A 22902-nucleotide genomic window follows, 5' to 3' on the forward strand; every position below is an offset into this window, starting at 1 on the left:
GCTTCGCTCGCTACTAACTTAGGTACATTGCAAATGCACACAATTGGGTATAATATGAAAAAAACACAACTTCTTCGATTTAGTAGGAACAACATATGACACAATGCTAAACGAATGGAATTTAGTTGTTGTTTATTTAGTTATTGTTATTAGTAGTTGTTGTTATTTGTTTTAGTTGTTGTTGTTTATTTAGTTGTATTTAGTTTCAATAACTTTTCTTTATAATGCAATAAAATCTGGCGAGCAGCTATTTAAACGATCGAACAGTTCGTTTGTTTATTTTTGGCTTGAAGTTAGGCTCGCAGAAAATGCCGTTCATGGGTTAAATTTAGTAGGAACAACACAACCTGTGACGTAGGCTATATTATACCCAATTCTAAGAATTCAAAACAATCATTCAAATCCATATAAAAAAATTACATCTTTTTAGTAAATACTAAGTCATTAAAATAAATTTGAATTCAAATAAATGTAATTCGTTAAACCTATTAGAAATGTGCTATAGTATAATTCGTGATGTAAATCAAAAATCGTCAAATAAATTCGTAATGTATAAATTCGTGAAAAAAAAGCGCTTTCGACAAAATACTAAAATAGAGATCTATCGACAAAGACTACTCACTTCTGCCTAGCTTAATAGTATGAGATTGCCGCAGCTGATGCTCTCTGGTTATTTCAGTTTCCGTTTTTAAAAGCGCTATATGTTGAGTCACCTCAGATAGATTTGGCATGTGACATTTTTAGCGGCAATAATGGGTCGATTCGCCGTGTAACAGAAATAGTAGCGTAAGCAAAACAAAGCAAACGTTCCCACCGGCGGAAAAGAAATACAGCCAAAATTTGGGAGCCACGTAAGAGAATTATATATATTAGATATTTAGATCTATTGGTAAACAGAAGTGATTTTTCTAAGTAATCATTTTTTTAAATAACATTTATGTTGTTATAACGTTATATTGTTGAAACAAATTTGATGAGTTCACATCCTTAATTTAAAATTTTCACTTACCAAACGGTAGAATATATTAAATACTTTTCTTTTTTGCCTGCATCTCATTGTGCATGAAGCTGATCCTTAAGCTCTAAATCATTTAACAGATCTCTTTAACTGTAATTTATAACAGTATATTAATGTTATTTGCTCAAAAATAATAATTGTTAGACCACCTTTCTAAATAACTTTATCTTAAAATGTAAGGCAGATTTACATTATAATACTAATAAAAAAACTGCAATTCTCTTAGTTTTAAACTCTTGAATTAAAAGCGTAATAATAGCAGTACAGGAAAATAACTTTAAGTTAGGGATTCAAAAATATTTATAGAAAAGCATGACTTTTATTAATTTTATGCTGACTACAACCAAAACAATAAGGAGACGAATGAGGAAAAACTGGATCACACCACGTGATTTTCTGGCCAATAAAAATGCACCGACAACAATGGAAAACTGCGACACCATCATTAGAATTTTATATATAGTAAGATTTATATTTCTTTTAAAACATTTTTCCAAAAAAATTTTAATTCGAAATCAACGGTAATTAAATAGAAAAAAAGTATGTATGCATTTAAAGGCAAAATAATGGGAATGTTGTATTTATTTGTTTAGGTGAGACGTAAAAAATCGCCACATTATTATTGATGCCAATAATGCTTAATTAATTTAAATAATATACATATATGCATATTGAAATAAAAGAAATAAGCTTTGTACTAGAAAGCAAAAGTAATGGAGTTAATCTATTTATTTGTCTAAAAGCGTAAGAAATCGTCATATTATCAATGACGACAATGATGCTTAATTAATGTTGGTTATTTGTTAATTAACGTAAGAAACTGCTCAAAATTATAACAAAAATATTGGAGAAAAGATACTTATTCAATTTGAATTGATATATTATTACTCACACTAATGCTTCATTAATATTGATAATGTGTATTAATTGAAATAAAATAATATAAGCAATGCGCTAAAAAGCAAAGTTAAAGAAGAAAATAATAAAAAATTTGCTTAGGTGAACCGTTGAAAATCACCATTCACAGATGATGCTTAACTTATATGTATCCCTGACGGTAATATGTACTACTGGTATTATACTAATTGGTGCAGTTTCGATAAGTATTCTACAATGGGTTTTCTGTGGTTTCAGAAAATATTTTTCCTGTGGTAGCAAAGATAGTTTATTATTATTTTAATGAATGAGAACAAAAGAACTTTGTTCTTCCACTTCTGAATATTTTAATAGTAAATTAAAGGTTATATAGAGAAATGGCCATTCCTCAAAATCCCTATCAAGTTCTAATATAAATTCAATTTTTTTTTTAAATTTCGGCTTTAGTTGGCTGTCACTGACAAATATATTTCTCACAAAACTTAAATGAGGAAGGGTTATGTAATAAGTACCAAATATGCCAATATAAATATGAAATATTATAATGATATATTTCGTGATGATTTAAACAGAACCAATACTAAGCCGTTTAAATACCGATACTTTAGAACGACCCCTCGAAAAGGATATATACCGGAGAAAATTATCTGATAATGGTATATTTTGAGTATTATGGTTTAGCTGCGAGTAATAGCATCATGCCATTATTATAATTATTGATAGAATAGCGTAATTCTACGTTACATTTTAAAATATAGTTATTTAAATCGGTTTCTGATCTTATTAACCGTTTTACAATTATTATTTTTTTATGCAAATTACATTAATATGCTATTGTTTATTTAAATCTTCACTTTTTTTCACTACGTAAGCAAGTGGGGAGTTGTTATTTTCAGTTCTATCTGAAGGGCAAACAAAATAATTTTTGGATCACCAGACTAATTGTTGGGTGGAATCCCTCTACAAAATTCGTAAGATTTTTTTCTTGCACCACACTTTAAATTCTCATGTTATCTATTAAGACTTTCAATATTTCAGAAGTAAGAAAAATTGCAATTTTTTTAATTGTGATTGTCATACTAATGCTAACAGTTAGGAGAATGACAGACATATATTAAAGTTGCTATAAAATGTCAAACTTTAATCTTCATAACGAGACAGTAAAAAAAGATTTCTGCACTTAACAATAAAAAGATTTATTTTATTTTAAATTAATACAGAATAATTCATTGAAAAAAAAGAAGAATTTAAGTTCTCACTTCCCTCCGTATGAGCTTCTAACATTTTAATATTTTTATTTTTCAGGTCTTTCATGTATGTCAAGCTGGAGAAAGGCAAAATTCTTTCCTATGTCCTGTTGGCGCGATAATCAACCAGGAAACATTTGTTTGCGATTGGTGATTCAACGTTAATTGCGGTGATACAGCTTCTCACTATGACCGTAACTCAAATCTTCATCGAGGTTCAGGTATTGGCATAGATGGGTCAAACATTATGCGACTTCCAACCCAAAGTAACAATAAAGGATCTGACCAGTCACCCCCAGTTGGCATCCCAGCGTGGGATCAAGGCAATAAGGGATCCTAAGGAATGAAAGGACAGATAAATCAAAACAGGCCTCATAATTCGTGGTCTAGCTCTAGAGGGCATCAGAATAACAATAAGGGAACAAGAAGACATATATAAGAACTAGAACACATAAAGGAACTAGAAGATACATTTATATATAACAAAATAAATAAATACAAGAAAACACGAAGAAAGTTAAGAAAAAAAATAAGTTTCATTTATATATTTATATATATATATTACTGAGTAAAAAATTTTAAACTAAATACAATTTATAATTATTGTTAATAAGCTTTACTATTTTAATGAGAGCTTATATTCTTCTAACTTTATATTTTAACATAAACGGATATTCAGCAATACATTAGAAAGATAAAAGTAATTATAACATTAAATAAAATTTTAATTTTAGTCGTATCATTATTATTATTAATTAAACGTATTATTACTAATATCAACTTATTAATTCATTCGCGTCATTTAATTTCTTGCGAACATTTCCACAATATAAGTTTTTTTGGAGATCTATCAACTTCTCCATATTTAAGATGGTAGTTTTTCTTAATTGTTGAAAATGGTAGTAAAAATTTTATTTTAACATTTTATTCAAACTGGTTTGAATCACTTTTTTTTATTCAAACTGATAAAATACTTCACAGCATTCGAAATTTTTTTCAATTACAAAAGCAATCTTCATAACTTTGCAACAGATGGCGGTTAAGTCTACCCTTAACCAGCGCCCTCGGTGCTAATTCAGAAAATGGTGTAAAAATACACATGAAGATAAACCACAATTTTGCAAAGAAAAAGCGTTTGTGATCTAATTATTTTAACATTTAAAAACTTACACAAACGATGCAAAATCTGGCTTAATAAAATTTTGCAAAAATTGGGAATTATTCATTGATTTTGAATGCTTCCATCTAGATGGGAAAATTGCCGAATTGGCGATTTTAAAAGCATTTAATAATTTTTAATACAGATAAGTAAATTGCTACATTCTAATATCCCAATATTTCCTTATGGAGAGATCGCATATAAAGTTTAATATTATAGCTTTGTTTCAAGTATAAAGCACTTGTAGCGTAACTTTTTTAATTCTCGAGCGGAAGAGCTTGGAAAAACATAATTATTTGATACTTCACTACAGCTCTAAGTAATATAAAAACAAAAAACAATAAAAAAAACGTTATTATTTGATACTTCACTGCCTCTCCAAATACTATAGAACAAAAAACATTCAAGAAACATAAATATTTGATACTTTACTACCTCTCTAAATGTTATTAAAAAACATTAAAAATAATTATTTGATACTTCACTACCTCTCTAAATATAAAAACAACAAAAAAATAGTTATTTGAAACCATTCTACCTCTACGAGACAGTAATAATTCAGAGATTTTAGCTTAAAACTTACTATAAAATTACTTTAATATTGTTTGTTTATCTTGATATTGTTTGTTTGTTTTTTCAATTATGTTTTACATGTTCCTTGGAAGTATTATAAAACAGTACTCATGTATGTTGTAGAATAAAATATTTTATTTTTTAAGGTGTCGTAAATGCTTAATTGCTTGTGTGTTGTAAATGTTTATTTATTTATTTTTTTTATGTTTACACTTTCAAACTAAAAAGAAAATGTCAAAACTTTCTGCTTTAATACTGGATTAGGAATGGCAACAATCTATATTCAATTTTTATCAATTTGTTTTCAGTTTTCCTTTCGCTTTGCAATTCCTTAATTAAATACAGGATGTCCCAGGATTATTGGGACAAATTTTAAGAAGAGGTAAAGCTCAGGTATTCAGAATTGCATAACAGCCCATGGTCGGAAACGTCGCGTGAAAGTAGTATGACAAGTACAAGAAAAAAAGAGACCAAGGCTGAGACCTGTGGGTTCATTTCGCGTTTAAGATCTTTCTGTTTGTCGAGCATTTCTCTCTCTGAAATCACGTGCATATCTAACAGCTCGGTGTTCGTGAAACGTTGCTCCTCCTCCTTTGCAGGAAATGGCAGCTCAAATAACAGTTTCGATGCAGATCTGTTGCCTTCAATGCTCTTGTGAACAAAACCACTTAGCCGAGAACAAAGACGCTTCCGACCATGACTTACTGTGCAAATCTCAATCCTTGTGATGCCCCCTACATTCTTCTAAAGATTATCCCAATAATCTTAAGAAGAGTCGTGGTGGTAAAGGAGATAGAGCGTTCGCCTTCCAATGAGATGAACCGGGTTCGAATCCCAGCAATGGTTGATCAATACGAATTCCGCATCCGGCTAACACCGATCACGGTATATACCTTCAACATACCTGCACAATGCATTAGTAATTGTTTTCGCACAACAAAACGAAATGTAATGTAAAGAAAACGTACAAATCAACGATTCTTAGGATTCTGTTCAGAGAGAAAGAAACGCTATTTCCGAAAAAACTCATTTCTTTTTTATTCCACTCAACAAATGAATATTTTAGTGGTTTATCTTACTTTGGAACATCTGATATTAAAAGTAACTGTAAGAAATTTTGCAAGCAGAAAAATTCTGTAAGCAGTAAGCTTCGGAACATCTGATACTAAAAGCAACTGAAAGAAATTTTGTAAGCAGAAAATAGCCTCTTAAGTTAATATATGGGTGATTCTTTTTAAACATGACAATTAGAACCAAAAAATTTCTTCAAATTTAAAGTCTTCAAAATAATCTAATATTTTTTTTTGTATACTTCTTTAGTTACATATATTAATATCTTACTGACAGCAGTGTAGTTTATTGACATTTGCTCGAGGAAAAAAATAATAAAGAAATTCACCAAATCTTGAATGCCAGGAAAATGACATATTAGCTTAGCAGTTTAAAAAACAGTCATTTTAAGTTAATAGTAAGTAACTCAACTTAAGTCTTTATGTTAGGTGGACCATAAATTGCTTAAATTAATTCTTTTTATCCACTGTAGAAAGAATCAATTTTGTTTTTGTTATTGATATGTACAGAATAAAATTGTGCATAATAATCAATCATTAAATAAATAAATAACTTTGATTACATCCAACCATATTACAATCATACATACACTTGGTATTCGGTTAATATTTGCTTTTCCACCTTACAGTATTAGCAGTTAAAAAAAATTTTTGGTAACACTTCAATGTCCTGGAATTCATAAGCCAGGATAATGACAAATTCGCCATTTTATAGCATATAACTTTAATTTAATATTTTGACCTAAGACTTTTACATTCTGCAAAAAACAACAGAATTTCTTAAAATAATTCAGATAAATCTATGTAGTTTATGTTATTAATGATTTCAAGTAGCCAGGAAAATGACAACACAAAAACCTACTCATCTTGAAAAATTTTTTGAAATAGATTTTGAACCAGAAAATTGGTTCATTATTCGTGCAACAATACATGTTCATATAGGAGGGTATCTAATAAATCTATTAACATAAGATATTTATAGCTGGCTCTATCTATCTTATTTATAAACCACTAAATAAAAGTAGCCAGGAAAATGACAGATTTTCTTAGTACAAAAAAATTATTGACAAAAAAAAATTATTTTAGACGAAGATTTTGCAAATGTAATAACATCTGCGTATATTCTAGAAATGCTTACACCGGTTGAGATAAAAAAAATTAGATATTGAAAAATTCATGGGAAGTTTTGAAGCTAGTTCTTATTGGAAACATTGTTTGGGACATGCCAAGAAAATGACATTTTGAAGTTCGATTAAATTTTTTAACTATACAAAACAGTCAATGCTAGTGCAAAGTCATTTTAAAATGCTAACAGCAATGCAATTTATTAATTTTTTTAAAAAAAAGTTCTTAAAGTATTTTAGTATTAGATCTTGGAGCAAGGGACAGTGAATTGTCATATTTCGTGAGAATCACTCATATATTATGCCATTTTATTGAATAGAATTGTAGCTAAGAGTAGAAAATAGCCACTTAAATTAATATAGTATATTATACCACGTTTTTTAATAAGATGGTGGCTAACAGTGGAAAACAGCGACTTAAGTTATTCTATATGATTAAATTTTTTTCATAATGCCACTTTATGTATCACTGCAATGTAAAAAGTCGGAATAAAACTGGTGTAAACCCTGGCCGTAAGATAAGTGGAATAAAATGGCAATTAATTTCTTTGAATTGAAATTTCTTTGTGCAGTATTTGCAGGGCTGCCAATTATAAAATATGTGATATAAAAACTTGATTAAAAAATGAGATGTTTGCATAGTAAGACCAAAATTCCAGACATCAGACATTTGTCAATGGGGAAAAAAACAACAATCAGCAAATGAAACAGTTACTAAACAGAATTTTCTATAATCACTAAACTTAATGAATATTTTAAAAATCCTTACAAAAAATTATGTAAAGAATATTAAGTGCCGTAGTGTAAATTTAAGAGAGGAAAAAATATTGTTAAAAATTTATAGCTTACTATTGCTTTTAATCGGATTCTTCAAAATTTAATTTCATTAATTGCATTCCATTTTCCTATTTCTTAAGTGTGCAAACTCTTGCATTTTAAATGTCAGCATTTTTTTTCTTATTATTTTTCTCACTTTAAAAATATACTAGATTGATTATATCAGCTCTATATATTAGGCAGGGTGGCTACAAAATAATGTTACAAAATATCGAATCATTTTATTACACAGATATTAAATAGAAAATTATAAATACATTAATATGATATATATAAACACTATAAATGGGGAAAAAAAGTCATTCGAATCGACCACTATCTTTATCAATGACTGAAGATAATCTCTTACGTCATTTGTCCGATGGCGGCACGAATGATTTTAAGAGGTAATTTGTCCCATTCAAGCAATAAAGAAACTCTGAGAGAGACCAAAATTCGATCCTTCTTAGTATTATCTTTACTAACTTAAGACTCTAAAATTCTCAACAAAACAACACAATTATCTAAAGGATTAGATCTGGTGGTGAAGATGGCCAATCTTCCTGTTTAATAAACTTCTGGCAAATGACATGGAACCAAGCCCGTGTCGTTTTGGGATAGTCTGTAGTTGAAATGTACAATTCTTTTTGGTATGCAATCTGTCTGCATGTGGTAATAAATAAGTAGCCAATGCATCCTTTTTGTAATATTCAGAATCGATTATCGAACTCTTTATCGATTAATTTCACAAAATTTTTTTTGAGGTTTGACACTGCAGACCTAAATCAATTCAGAAGTCTAGTTCTGAAAGCGTTGTACAGTTCGAACATTTTCAGGTATATCATCGAAATTGCTGAATATACAACATTACTTTTAACATAACTTTATTCAATGAAAAATATTTTCTCATCAGTAAAGATTATTCCGTCAACACTCTTGTTATCTTGCCAGTTCAGCAATTTTTCAACCTTTTTAATTTTTATTCACTTGTAAAATCTTGAAATTTTCTATAACGATAAAGGCAAAAACACAAATCTTCATTTAACCCTCTGGCGGTTTAGCGAATAAGCAAAATTGGGTAAATGTTTACCCCCTATACATTGATTTCCTATCTCATGATATGGAAAACCCGGTATTGCTATGCGGAGAAGACTGGAGGTTACATTACGACATTTTACGTACAGAATTGTTATTGGATTAACATAACTTGCAGAGCTCTACGGCCCACGTTGTCTTCTGCAGCTAGTTTATTTGCTGAACTTTTTGGATTTCTTCGTATCGTTTCACAAATTCTTTAAATGTTTTCTTTTGTAGAAACTGAGCATAGAAGACCTGACCTGGGTCAATCTTTACAGCTATTAGTATCCATTAATCGATTGATAATTTCATATATAAATATTTTATTAAGCCTAAGAAATTTCTATTGCTTAAAGATTCTACTTGCAGAAAATCCGATATCAATAAGCTGTTAAACCATCAACATTTTTTATTGCATTTTTAAACTGATTCTGAACAATTTGTTTCAAACAAAAATCGTCTACACTTATAAAATGTACCACTGACAAGAATATACGTATGCATGAAGAGAGAGAGAGAGAGAGAGAGAGCAATTGTTTCTCCAAACAAATTTACTCCTGTTTTTTTTTTTTTTTTTTTTTTTTTTTTAGAGTTATATCTTGAAGTAATTAGAAACCACCATGTTTATTCCTTTGACTCTCCATTGTGTTTGCAACTTTAATTATTGGTATTTTCATCAATTTTAATATTTTAATTTTTCTTTCCTCTCTTACTTTTGTTTTGATTTATCTGTACATAAGGTTCCTTCTTCTTTTTACTTGTGCAAGCAATATTTCAATATATATTTATTTTTAGAGATAACCATTTTCATCTTGTTCAAATACTCTAATTCTAGTTTTCGTCAAATACGTGACAGTTGGCTATTCGGTCACTCGCGCATCACATCACCTCAACCATTAACAAGCTCCTATCCCAGTTTTTAGGGTTCTATTTAAGGACACGTGATTAAGACTCCGATCAGATGACATAGACAGCGCCTCATCTGATACCTCTCTCTTCATCGACATAGGATAAGAACCTTCGATTTCCAGAGTGGATAGTCATGATCAATTATCATATCCACTGGGTATATTAAAGGGATTTTTCTCGAACTGTGTGAAAAATAAACCAGCTAGCGTAAATACCAACTTCTAATTAATAAGTCCTCGAATCATTAGTGAGAAAAACAAGATGAAAATACCAAATCCAGATCCTTCCAAAAGGGAATCGGAAATTTAACACTTTTGCCAAAAGTTTGGCATAATTCGGATGTTATATTGCAGGTTTAAGTAAACAGAAGGGAAAAATTTAAAAATTGGTGCGAAATCTTAATAGAATAAAATGTTTCAACTTATTCCTACGTACCAATATATGCTTATAAATTAAATAGAAGGGTTCAACTTTTCTGAAAAAGCAAATTTTGATTCCAAATTTTAGACAGGCAGTCATTGTAGTAGTTATTTGGTTGTTCAAGGTTTTAAGGTCCCATGGGGTCCTTTTACTTTGCCATCATGTGATACTTTATCTTGCAGCAAAATCTTATTTTGCGCTGTTAATTATTAAGGTATGATGACTAAAATCGACCGCATTGCCATATAATCAGGCAGGACATTCTAAATGACATACTTTTTTTAGCTCAAAGAATTTGACTTGATATGTAGCGGATTAGAGTCCCTGTCCTCTTTTATCCGAGTTGAGACCTACAGTTGATGAGACTAATTGGTATATAAACATGGGAAGAATTAAGGCAGTTGGCGACTGAAGCGCTTAAAGAATAGATGTTGCTAAACGTTCAAAAGCCTTTAGTTTTACATTATTAGTGGTTTGTACCATTTGCTGAATTAGTGCTGTCAGACTGGCTTCCCTGCGGCGGAAAGGTTTAACCGTTTCTGGTGCAAAATATTTTGATTTAAAAATTTTAAACAGGCAGCACATTAGCAAGAATGATAATTAATCAAAAACAAAACAAAAAATCTTGTAACAAAAGATTTTGCAGAGTGGTAACGAATTAAAAACTTAAACTTGCCTGTTCTGTTTCATTCGGTAATCATGAAATAATTGAGAAAAAAGTAGCATGCGTGGCTGTCAACTTGTACGTCCGTTGAAAAATAATTTTCTTAGTGGTAGCAACATTAGCGTTTTGGCATATTAAATCTTGAAGTTTAAAGTTTCAAAAAAAAATTTACACTCTTGACGAATCAAAAATTTTAAAATCTATGAAGATAGGATATATTTGTTGACTAATTATGCTTATACATATCTCAATAGTTTTGCTTTTTGAAAATTCCTCCAAACTTAAATGTTGTGTTACTATCACTTTGTAAAATCTTTTTCAACGAGTGTACAAATTTGTAGGTATGGAAATGTACCAACTAATTTGAGACAAAATTTTTCACCTAATAATAGCAATTAATTTATTTTATTTTATAACCGTCGTTGAGCAATAGACACAATTTTTGAGTTTACGACTACTAAAGCTCAACTACGTAGCCTTGTAATGTTGAACCCAATCCAGAAGACAAGGGAACTCCTGGATCAAGTATTGGGAAAAATTTGCTTTCGTGGAGGACTTTCTGAAGGAACTAATCAGCATTGGCGTTACAGGGAGAGGAAATCAGGTGGACGAGCATGCATGATTAAATGCCCTTGTTTACGATTTTTTTTTAAACAGAAGTATTCCTTTGGTATTGCGCAGCGAAACACTAAAAGAAACCTAACTAGACTTTGGTCGGAATTGAAAGGTAAAGTCCGGGCAGTTCAAATAAACAAACAGCATGAGAGATATTCTAGTTTTAATTATACATATCGATATACGCATATTGAATTGTAATTTAGAGCCTGTTTTTAGTTTTAATAATTCTTAGTATTTAAAGTAGAAAAGAATGGCTTCTCTTACGCGAAAAATAGCAAAGTATATTTTTATTTCCAGTTTTCCACCTTTTTATTTGGTTTTTAAGTTTTTTTCATGTCTATGAGAGAATAAATTTTTTCGTTTCAAGTGTAATTTCTAAGTATCATTGAACTGCAGATGAATCAAATTCTAATGTTTATAAGTTGAGTAAAATGTAAATAAATAAAAGGTTTTACACAATGTGTATGTCTCATATTTTTTGAACTTCGTTTAAATAAAAGAGTATCACATACAAAGTCAAACTGAAATACAAGGTCGTCTAATAAGCGAGTTTAGTCGAGTTGAATTGCGAAGAAATCCTAATAAACTTTCGAAAGTAGTTTTGGTAGTTAAATGTTATGAGCATAGGTAGTTGGAATTGAATTTCTTAAGTTTATCCTCCTGCTTACTTTATGGTCATGATACAAAATCAAAGGTCAAATTATATTTATCTTTAATAAAACATAACATATTCAAAATTATATTTTTAATTGAGTATGGAATCAACAGTTGGCAATTACTGTTTTGACTAAGCTTTAGAAATAACTTAGCATTCTAAGACATTACAACTCCCACGAAAAGCAAAATTAAATAAAACAGAATCCATTTGCCTTTAAAAATATGCTTTTATTTCTTATCATTTGTGAAAACAAACATCTTCGTGATAGAAGTTATTTTTAAAAAAAATTAACCGAGAACGGCTCCGAAAGATTGACTTACAGCAGCAGCGGAATTACCAATAGAACTGAAGTCGATTTGACCAATATTGGAGGAACTCAATATGTGTATGAGAGTAGCAACGAGTTCCAGAAGAGCTTGTATAACTATTTCAGCTTGAGATGCTCCGGCAGAAGAAGCGCTGACTTGTCCGACCAAGTTAGATACAACTGATTGCAAGGCACCAACATTCAATACCCCACCTGAAGCCAAACTGGAAGCTGCTGAACTGATTCTAGATTGAGAAGCTCCAGAGTTAATTCGTGATACAGCGGAAGCACTAGATGCTGCACTAGCTCCTGCGGCACTTCCATATCCAGTTTGCACACCTAGGCTATAGCCTCCTGCAGCAGCACTGGCGACTGCACCGGCACTAGCACCTCCTCCAGAAATGTAACTGGATTGTACAGCTTGACCATAACCACCAGCGGCAGCTCCTGCTGCTGCACCTGCTCCAGCACCTAAAAGATCTTTTATTAGTATTGCTTATGTACTTATAAACTCTAAACTAAATAAATTCAAATTTATTTATTTATTTATTATTAAATTTAGCAAATTGATTTTTCTAAATCTATTTATTTGTATTTTTATAGAAACCACCGATAATTTTAGGTAATATCTAACTTGCAGATTGTTTTCCTTCTCTTTTGATCGTAACGTTCGCCTTCCAATGAGGCAGTAAACAAAGATATAAAAGAGTGAAAATACGATCAGCTGCCACTTAAACCTGAAGGATACTTAGAAAAATGATATATCAGTATGCAATCATTTCGGCTTCTGGCGCAGCAGCTGATATATATAAAGCTTCCGAGGTTTATCGTTTGCTTACATCTGGAAAACTGGAAAATTCGACGAATTCAAAATCAGTGAACTATAACAATGGGGATGCTGCACACAGAAGACAAGATATATTATCCACAGCTTTACTAATTGCCACTACTATTTCATGACAGGCTATTTTTATTTAATTGTTCCTCCTGCGGTAAGTTGAGTACATGGCCAATGAGGATAATAGTAGCATGTATCTGCGTATGTATGAATGTTTGCATCAGGATAATAAAGGCATCTGGATTAAACATCCATGAGAAAGATACATGAGAAAGGATTCGTCAAATTCAAAACATTGATTTGCTTTTCAATTTTTTAAAACTGTGAGATTCCTATTCATTTTCAAAATTCTAAATTGTGTTGTAAAGAATACGCTCAAAGGTTTTTGTTTAAAAGTAATGGATTTCGAACTTTATTTTAAATACAAAAAATTCAATAATTTATTACCTTTATTACTTACGGTCGATTTAAAAATTGGACCTAATAGAGAATATATTTCACAATTTTCTGAAAAAGGGGAAAAATAAACTACTTTTCTTTTTAACTGAAAGTAATTATTTTTACATCTTTCCTCACAAATCTTGTCTTAGTTAGAAACCAAGAACGTAGTTTAATAGATTGCGTAGAAGTGCATTTTCCACTTTACTTCAACAAGTTTATTTCTTAAATGCTTTGCCGCTTAATTCTTAGTAACTCGATAGCTTAAATGCTTCACTTCTTATATTTTAACAACTTGATTGCAACTTCATTTCTTACATGATTTGCTGCTTATTTCTTAACAAATTGAATGCGACTCAATTTCTTAAATAATTCTTCTAAATGGAATAGTATACACAAAATCAGAAAATATAATCGAAAGAGTAACTGATAAGTAAAACCAAGCTGCAAATGCAATGGATAGCTGACGACAGAAAGTAACAGTCTGATTTCTTATGCCCGTTTTAATTCATTTTAATTTACGAAACTGGATCAAAAAAATACCCCAAACCTTATCTCGATTCACGGATTCGAATGAAAAAACTATTAAATTATTAATGCTCCAATCAAAATAAATTTGAAAATAAGACTAAATGGCCAAAAAAATTGTGTAAACGACGAAAAAATTAGGAAATGTGTATTCTTATTTTATTTCGGCATTTCTTTTGCGCAGTCAGATAAGTATGTTTAACATGAAAAGAAGAAAAGTTAGTCTACGAAACATTGATATTTGAGAATAAAATATTGAATTCTTAGAGAAAAAAGAAGAGCTAATAAACTGAGATGCGAGTATTTAAAAGGATCTCATATCATAGAATATTTAAATTGGTATTTTCAAAAATATTATTAATAGAAATGCAGATTCAAAAAGTAATAAAGTTCCAAATTTCTAAATTTCCAAGAGTAAAGAAAGAAAAAAATCCTTATAATATCCTAATACTATATAAAAATATAAAAACTTAAAATTCATAAAATTTCATATTTAAAAGTAATATTACAAATAATACAGTAAAAAATGTAAATTTAGATACTTCTTAAATTAATCGCCCAATTTTAATTAAAAAAATTACCTGCTGCAGCTCCTGCTCCTGCACCAGAACCATATCCCTGACCTGCTCCTTGTCCATAACCTCCAGCAGATGCTGCTCCAGCTGCTGCTCCTGCACCGGCACCAGATCCTGCACCAGCACCATATCCTTGACCTGCTCCTTGTCCATAACCTCCTGCTGCAGCAGCTGCTCCTGCACCTGCCCCAGAACCAGCGCCATATCCTTGACCAGCTCCTTGTCCATAGCCACCCGCTGCTCCTGCACCAGCTCCAGATCCTGCACCAGCACCATATTCTTGACCTGCTCCTTGTCCATAACCTCCCGCTGCTCCTGCTGCAGCAGCTGCTCCAGCACCGGCTCCAGATCCTGCACCAGCACCATATCCTTGACCTGCTCCTTGTCCATAACCACCCGCTGCTCCTGCTCCGGCACCTGCTGCGGAAGCTGCTCCTGCACCGGCTCCAGACCCTGCGCCACCACCATATCCTTGACCTGCTCCTTGTCCATAACCTCTAGCTGCTCCTGCACCAGCGCCTGCAGCTGCAAATGCCCCAGAACCAGCACCAGCGCCATATCCTTGACCAGCTCCTTGTCCATAGCCAGCACCACTTCCTGCTCCTGCTCCAGCAGCTGCTCCTGCACCGGCTCCAGATCCTGCACCAGCACCATATCCTTGGCCTGCTCCTTGTCCATAACCACCTGCTGCTCCAGCTCCGGCCCCTGCTGCAGAAGCTGCTCCTGCACCGGCTCCAGATCCTGCACCAGCACCATATCCTTGACCAGCTCCTTGTCCATAACCAGCAACACTTCCTGCTCCAGATCCTGCACCTGCTCCAGATCCTGCACCTGCTCCAGATCCTGCACCTGCTCCAGATCCTGCACCTGCTCCAGATCCTGCTCCAGCACCAGCACCATATCCTTGACCTGCTCCTCGTCCATAACCTCCAGCAGATCCTGCTCCTGCTCCGGCTCCAGATCCTGAACCAACACCATATCCTTGACCTGCTCCTTGTCCATAACCTCCCGCTGCTCCTGCTGCAGCAGCTGCTCCAGCACCGGCTCCAGATCCTGCACCAGCACCATATCCTTGACCTGCTCCTTGTCCATAACCACCCGCTGCTCCTGCTCCGGCACCTGCTGCGGAAGCTGCTCCTGCACCGGCTCCAGATCCTGCACCACCACCATATCCTTGACCTGCTCCTTGTCCATAACCTCTAGCTGCTCCTGCACCAGCGCCTGCTGCTGCTCCTGCACCTGCCCCAGAACCAGCACCCGAACCATATCCTTGACCTGCCCCTTGTCCATATCCTCCAGCAGCTCCTGCACCTGCTCCAGCACCAGCTCCAGATCCTGCACCAGCTCCTTGTCCATAGCCAGCACCTCTTCCTGCTCCTGCTCCTGCTACTGATCCAGCTCCAGATCCTGCTGCAGCACCAGCACCAGATCCTGCACCAGCGCCATATCCTTGACCAGCTCCTTGTCCATAGCCAGCACCACTTCCTGCACCTGCTCCAGCTGCTGCTCCTGCACCGGCTCCAGATCCTGCACCTGCACCATATCCTTGGCCTGCTCCTTGTCCATAACCACCTGCTGCTCCAGCTCCGGCCCCTGCTGCAGAAGCTGCTCCTGCACCGGCTCCAGATCCTGCACCGGCTCCAGATCCTGCACCAGCACCATATCCTTGACCTGCTCCTTGTCCATAACCTCCAGCAGATCCTGCTCCTGCTGCTGCTCCAGCGCCTGCTCCAGATCCAGCACCAGCACCATATCCTTGACCAGCTCCTTGTCCATAGCCAGCACCTCTTCCTGCTCCTGCTCCAGCTCCAGATCCTGCTGCAGCACCAGCACCAGATCCTGCACCAGCGCCATATCCTTGACCAGCTCCTTGACCATAGCCAGCACCACTTCCTGCTCCTGCTCCAGCTGCTGCTCCAGCTCCGGCCCCTGCTGCAGAAGCTGCTCCTGCACCGGCTCCAGATCCTGCACCAGCACCATATCCTTGACCTGCTCCTCGTCCATAACCTCCCGCTGCTCCTGCTGCAGCAGCTGCTCCAGCACCGGCTCCTGATCCTGCACCAGCACCATATCCTTGACCAGCTCCTTGTCCATAACCAGCACCTCTTCCTGCACCTGCACCTGCTCCTGCACCAGCTCCCGATCCTGCTGCAGCACCAGCCCCAGATCCTGCACCAGCACCATATCCTTGACCTGCTCCTTGTCCATACCCTCCAGCTCCTCCAGCTCCTCCAGCACCGGCTCCAGATCCTGCACCAGCACCATATCCTTGACCTGCTCCTTGTCCATAACCTCCTGCTGCTCCTGCTGCAGCAGCTGCTCCAGCACCTGCCCCAGAACCTGCACCAGTGCCATATCCTTGACCAGCTCCTTGTCCATAGCCACCCGCTGCTCCTGCACCTGCCCCATATCCAGCACCAGAACCAGATCCTTGACCTGCTCCTTGTCCATATCCTCCAGCAGCTCCTGCACCTGCTCCAGCACCAGCTCCAGATCCTGCACCTGCGCCATATCCTTGGCCAGCTCCTTGTCCATAGCCAGCACCTCTTCCTGCTCCAGCACCTGCACCAGCTCCAGATCCTGCTGCAGCACCAGCACCAGATCCTGCTCCAGCTCCATATCCTGCTCCAGCTCCTTGTCCATAGCCAGCACCACTTCCTGCTCCTGCACCTGCTCCGGCTTCTGCTCCTGCACCGGCTCCAGATCCTGCACCAGCACCATATCCTTGACCAGCTCCTTGTCCATAGCCAGCTCCTCTTCCTACACCTGCTCCGCCTCCTGCACCAGCTCCAGATCCTGCTCCGGCACCAGATCCAGCACCTACACCATATCCTTGACCTGCTCCTTGTCCATAACCAGCACCACTTCCTGCTCCTGCACCTGCCCCAGATCCAGCACCAGAACCAGATCCTTGACCTGCTCCTTGTCCATATCCTCCAGCAGCTCCTGCACCTGCTCCAGCACCAGCGCCATATCCTTGACCAGCTCCTTGTCCATAGCCAGCTCCTCTTCCTGCACCTGCTCCAGCTCCAGAACCAGCTCCAGATCCTGCACCAGCACCAGCACCGGATCCTGCTCCAGCACCATATCCTTGACCAGCTCCTTGTCCATAGCCAGCACCACTTCCTGCTCCTGCGCCTGCTCCAGCTGCTGCTCCTGCACCGGCTCCAGATCCTGCACCAGCACCATATCCTTGACCAGCTCCTTGTCCATAACCAGCACCTCTTCCTGCACCTGCTCCAGCTCCAGATCCTGCTCCAGCACCAGTTCCAGATCCTGCACCAGCACCATATCCTTGACCTGCTCCTTGTCCATAACCTCCAGCTCCTCCAGCGCCTGCTGCAGATGCTGCTCCCGCACCTGCCCCAGATCCTGCTCCTGCTCCAGCTCCATATCCTTGACCTGCTCCTTGTCCATAACCTCCAGCAGATCCTGCTCCAGCTCCTGCTGCAGCTGCTGCTCCTGCACCGGCTCCAGATCCTGCACCAGCACCATATCCTTGACCAGCTCCTTGTCCATAACCAGCACCACTTCCTGCTCCAGATCCTGCTCCAGATCCTGCACCTGCTCCAGATCCTGCTCCAGATCCAGCACCTGCACCATATCCTTGACCTGCTCCTTGTCCATAACCTCCAGCTCCTCTTGCGCCTGCTGCAGCTGCAGCTCCTGCACCAGCCCCAGATCCAGCACCATATCCTTGACCTGCTCCTTGTCCATAACCACCCATTGCTCCTGCTCCGGCACCTGCTGCAGAAGCTGCTCCTGCACCGGCTCCAGATCCAGCTCCAGCGCCATATCCTTGACCAGCTCCTTGTCCATAACCAGCACCACTTCCTGCTCCTGCCCCTGCTCCAGCACCGGCTCCAGATCCTGCACCAACGCCATATCCTTGACCAGCTCCTTGTCCATAACCAGCACCTCTTCCTGCACCTGCTCCAGCTCCGGCACCAGCTCCAGATCCTGCTCCACCACCAGCTCCTGATCCAGCACCATATCCTTGACCTGCTCCTTGTCCGTAACCTCCAGCAGATCCTGCTCCAGCACCTGCTGCAGCTGCTGCTCCTGCACCGGCACCAGATCCTGCACCAGCACCATATCCTTGACCTGCTCCTTGTCCATAACCACCCGCTGCTCCTGCTCCGGCACCTGCTGCAGCAGCTGCTCCTGCACCGGCTCCAGATCCTGCGCCAGTGCCATATCCTTGACCAGCTCCTTGTCCATAACCAGCCCCTCTTCCTGCTCCTGCTCCAGCTCCTGCGCCTGCTGCAGCTGCTGCTCCTGCACCAGCCCCAGATCCAGCACCATATCCTTGACCTGCTCCCTGTCCATATCCTCCAGCAGCTCCTGCTCCAGCTCCAGATCCTGCACCAGCACCATATCCTTGAGCTACTCCTTGTCCGTAACCACCCGCTGCTCCTGCTCCGGCACCTGCTGCAGCAGCTGCTCCTGCACCGGCTCCAGATCCTGCGCCAGCGCCATATCCTTGACCAGCTCCTTGTCCATAGCCAGCACCTCTTCCTGCTCCAGCTCCTGCACCAGCTCCAGATCCTGCTGCAGCACCAGCAGCATATCCTGCTCCAGCACCATATCCTTGACCTGCTCCTTGTCCATAACCAGCCCCTCTTCCTGCTCCTGCTCCAGCTCCTGCACCAGCTCCAGATCCTGCTCCAGCACCGGCTGCAGATCCTGCTCCAGCACCATATCCTTGACCTGCTCCCTGTCCATAACCTCCAGCAGATCCTGCCCCTGCACCTGCTGCAGCTGCTGCTCCTGCTCCGGCTCCAGATCCTGCACCAGCACCATATCCTTGACCAGCTCCTTGTCCATAGCCAGCACCGCTTCCTGATCCTGATCCTGCACCTGCTCCTGCTGCTGCTCCTGCCCCGGCTCCAGATCCTGCTCCTGCTCCAGCACCATATCCTTGACCTGCTCCTTGTCCATAACCACCCGCTGCTCCTGCTCCGGCACCTGCTGCTGAAGCTGCTCCTGCACCGGCTCCAGATCCTGCACCTGCTCCAGCACCATATCCTTGACCTGCTCCTTGACCATAGCCTCCAGCTCCTCCTGCACCTGCCCCAGATCCGGCACCAGCACCATATCCTTGGTCAGCTCCTTGTCCATAACCAGCACCTCCTCCTGCTCCAGCTCCTGCACCGGCTCCAGACCCTGCGCCAGCGCCATATCCTTGACCTGATGCTTGTCCATAACCTCCAGCAGATCCTGCCCCTGCACCTGCTGCAGCTGCTGCTCCTGCTCCGGCACCAGATCCTGCACCAGCACCATATCCTTGACCAGCTCCTTGTCCATAGCCAGCACCGCTTCCTGATCCTGATCCTGCACCTGCTCCTGCCCCTGCTCCAGATCCTGCTCCAGCACCATATCCTTGACCTGCTCCTTGTCCATAACCACCCGCTGCTCCTGCTCCGGCACCTGCTGCTGAAGCTGCTCCTGCCCCGGCTCCAGATCCTGCACCTGCTCCAGCACCATATCCTTGACCTGCTCCTTGACCATAGCCTCCAGCTCCTCCTGCACCTGCCCCAGATCCGGCACCAGCACCATATCCTTGGCCAGCTCCTTGTCCATAACCAGCACCTCCTCCTGCTCCAGCTCCTGCACCGGCTCCAGACCCTGCGCCAGCGCCATATCCTTGACCTGATCCTTGTCCATAACCTCCTGCTGCTCCTGCACCTGCCCCAGATCCTGCACCAGCACCATATACTTGACCAGCTCCTTGTCCATATCCAGCACCTGCTCCAGATCCTGCCCCCGCTCCAGATCCTCCAGCAGCTCCCGCCCCAGCGCCAGATCCTGAACCTGCTCCATATCCTTGACCTGCTCCTTGTCCATAGCCTCCAGCTGCTCCTGCTCCGGCTGCAGCTCCTGCACCGGCGCCAGATCCGGCACCAGCACCATATCCTTGACCTGCTCCTTGTCCATAACCTGCTGCTGCTCCAGCTCCAGATCCTGCTCCAGCTCCATATCCTTGACCTGCTGCTTGTCCATAACCTCCTGCTCCTGCAGAGGCTGCAGCACTGCCTGCACTACCTGCTCTAGAAATTACATTTTCTGTTTGAGTAGTCGTAACTACATTTTGGGTCTGTGAAATTTGGGATGATGCTGCTCCACTGGCTGATGCAGTTCCAACTGAATATGCTCCAGCTGATCCAGAACCAGTACCGTAACCTTGACCTGTTCCTTGACTGTAGCCTCCGGCTCCTGCCCCAGATCCAGATCCTGCACCATAACCTTGTCCTGCTCCTTGACCTGTTCCTTGACTGTAGCCTCCGGCTCCTGCCCCTGATCCAGATCCTGCTCCATAACCTTGTCCTGCTCCTTGACCTGCTCCTTGGCCTGCTCCTTGACCATATCCTGCTGCTCCTGCACTCGCAGATGCTGCTGCTCCTGCGCTGGAGGACACTTCATTTTCAGAAGAAACTTGAGAAAACATTCTTACGAGACTTCCAATTTCGTTCAAAAAGGTCTGGTCAACTGCTCCAGTAGTTTGCAAGAAGGCTCCTCTTAATGCGTCTATAATTGCCTGGATCTTAACGCCATTGGGAACACCAATGTTTTCCGAAAAAGCTATTTCTGATACAGACGAAGCAAAGGCCATGTTTAAAGCTTGCAATTTCGATCTTGAATTAGTAGGATTTCTTTCAATTGAGAGAATTATAGTGTCGCTAATTGAAGAAATGTCATCCATCTGAGATGAAGATAGAGTTCCAGATTGGGCCATGGCTGCGTTGAAGGCTCCAATGAAACCTTCCGCCAGCTGTGTGTTGTCCCATGGACTTGCAGCCTTCAGAGGTGATACACTCCAAAGGCAAAGAACAAGAAATAGAAGAGAAAATCGAGTAGGCAACATATTGATTATTAGTCAATCTTCAGCTGTTCTCAATCGAGTGATTTTGCTAGGCTGTTGGCTGTCTTTTTATACTGCTTTTTTCGTGACTTGTCGAAAAGGCAAGTCACGAGAAAAAGGATTCCACCTGTTTTTTTACTGCGCAGTTGAACAAGACGCAGTTAAGTTCGTGATACTAAATGTTCCACCTGTTTTTCTAGAACGTAGGTTAGAAATTTTCACCTGTTCATGAATATGTAGTAATTCCTTGCTGCTTTTGCTTACTCAAATTTATTTAGCATTCCACATTTTTCCCGTTTAATTTTCTCATAAAATTTTCCTTACAATTACACCTTTACTCCTTTAATTACACCTTAATTAACCCTAATTAATTACACGTTTCTTAAATTGTGAAAAAAACATTTTTTTAAAAATTATTATTATTATAAATATTTTTTCGCTACCATTGCATATCAAATATTGACATTAAAGAAAAAGAAAATTCAAAACCAATTTTCATGCATTAAAATCATTTCAAGTTCGAAAGTATTAGCAAATTAGAATTATTTATAAACAGAAATCCTTCTTATCATTAGCAATCTATAGAGTAATTTATAAGAAAACTTTTGATGTAGTTGTCTATATTGAACAACGTTGATTTATTAGGATCTTGTAAGCTCCTACACAAAATAAGTTACACAAATGAATGAAAATTCCATAAATATTCTTCAATATTAGTATGCGATTGCATAGAAAACATAATTAGTGATAATAATTGTGAAATCAATTTAACAGTTCTAAAGATTAACAGGGCAATTTAACATTCAACACTAACAGTGCAAAGAGTCTTAACCAGGAAGCGTAAACAACAGCAGCTATAAAATAGTCAGAGTTGTAATCTCATTTATTTTCATGTTTAAACACGTCAAGTAATTAAAATGTACTAATCATAAATAATTTTTCGTTTTCTGCAGCAAAATTTTTAATTTTTTTATTTAATTAATTTTTATTTTTAATATGGATTTCTGCGGGACTTTTTTGAAAAATGTGGCAAAAATTACATTTACTTTTAAAATAGAAAACCCATTTTTTTAAAACTGTATGGATTTTACAAAATTTTACGCTCTTTTTATCAAAGCAATTATA

The 22902-nt window shown here is 38.5% G+C and overlaps 2 protein-coding genes across 4 annotated transcripts in view; both read right to left on the minus strand.

Moving 5' to 3' along the window:
* The window catches only part of LOC147808596 (uncharacterized), a 46197-nt gene extending 24358 nt beyond the window's left edge, over window positions 1-21839 (minus strand). The window contains exon 1 of the mRNA XM_087163450.1: window positions 19122-21839. Within this exon, the coding sequence (XP_087019576.1) occupies window positions 19122-21780 (2659 nt within the window). The 5' untranslated portion in view covers window positions 21781-21839. The remainder of the gene's footprint in view (window positions 1-19121) is intronic.
* The window catches only part of LOC147808594 (uncharacterized), a 120059-nt gene that overhangs the window by 59345 nt on the left and 37812 nt on the right, over window positions 1-22902 (minus strand). For all 3 annotated transcript variants that reach the window (XM_087163449.1, XM_087163447.1, XM_087163448.1), the window contains exons 2-4: window positions 17190-18959; window positions 15255-17108; window positions 14922-15098 (exon numbers count right to left, since the gene is read on the minus strand). In XM_087163449.1, coding sequence (XP_087019575.1) covers window positions 14922-15098; window positions 15255-17108; window positions 17190-18959 — 3801 coding nt within the window. The remainder of the gene's footprint in view (window positions 1-14921; window positions 15099-15254; window positions 17109-17189; window positions 18960-22902) is intronic.

This window comes from Parasteatoda tepidariorum, chromosome 5 (genome assembly GCF_982258835.1).
Source record: "Parasteatoda tepidariorum strain Cologne lab strain chromosome 5, Ptep-v5.0, whole genome shotgun sequence".
Lineage (NCBI taxonomy): Eukaryota > Metazoa > Arthropoda > Arachnida > Araneae > Theridiidae > Parasteatoda > Parasteatoda tepidariorum.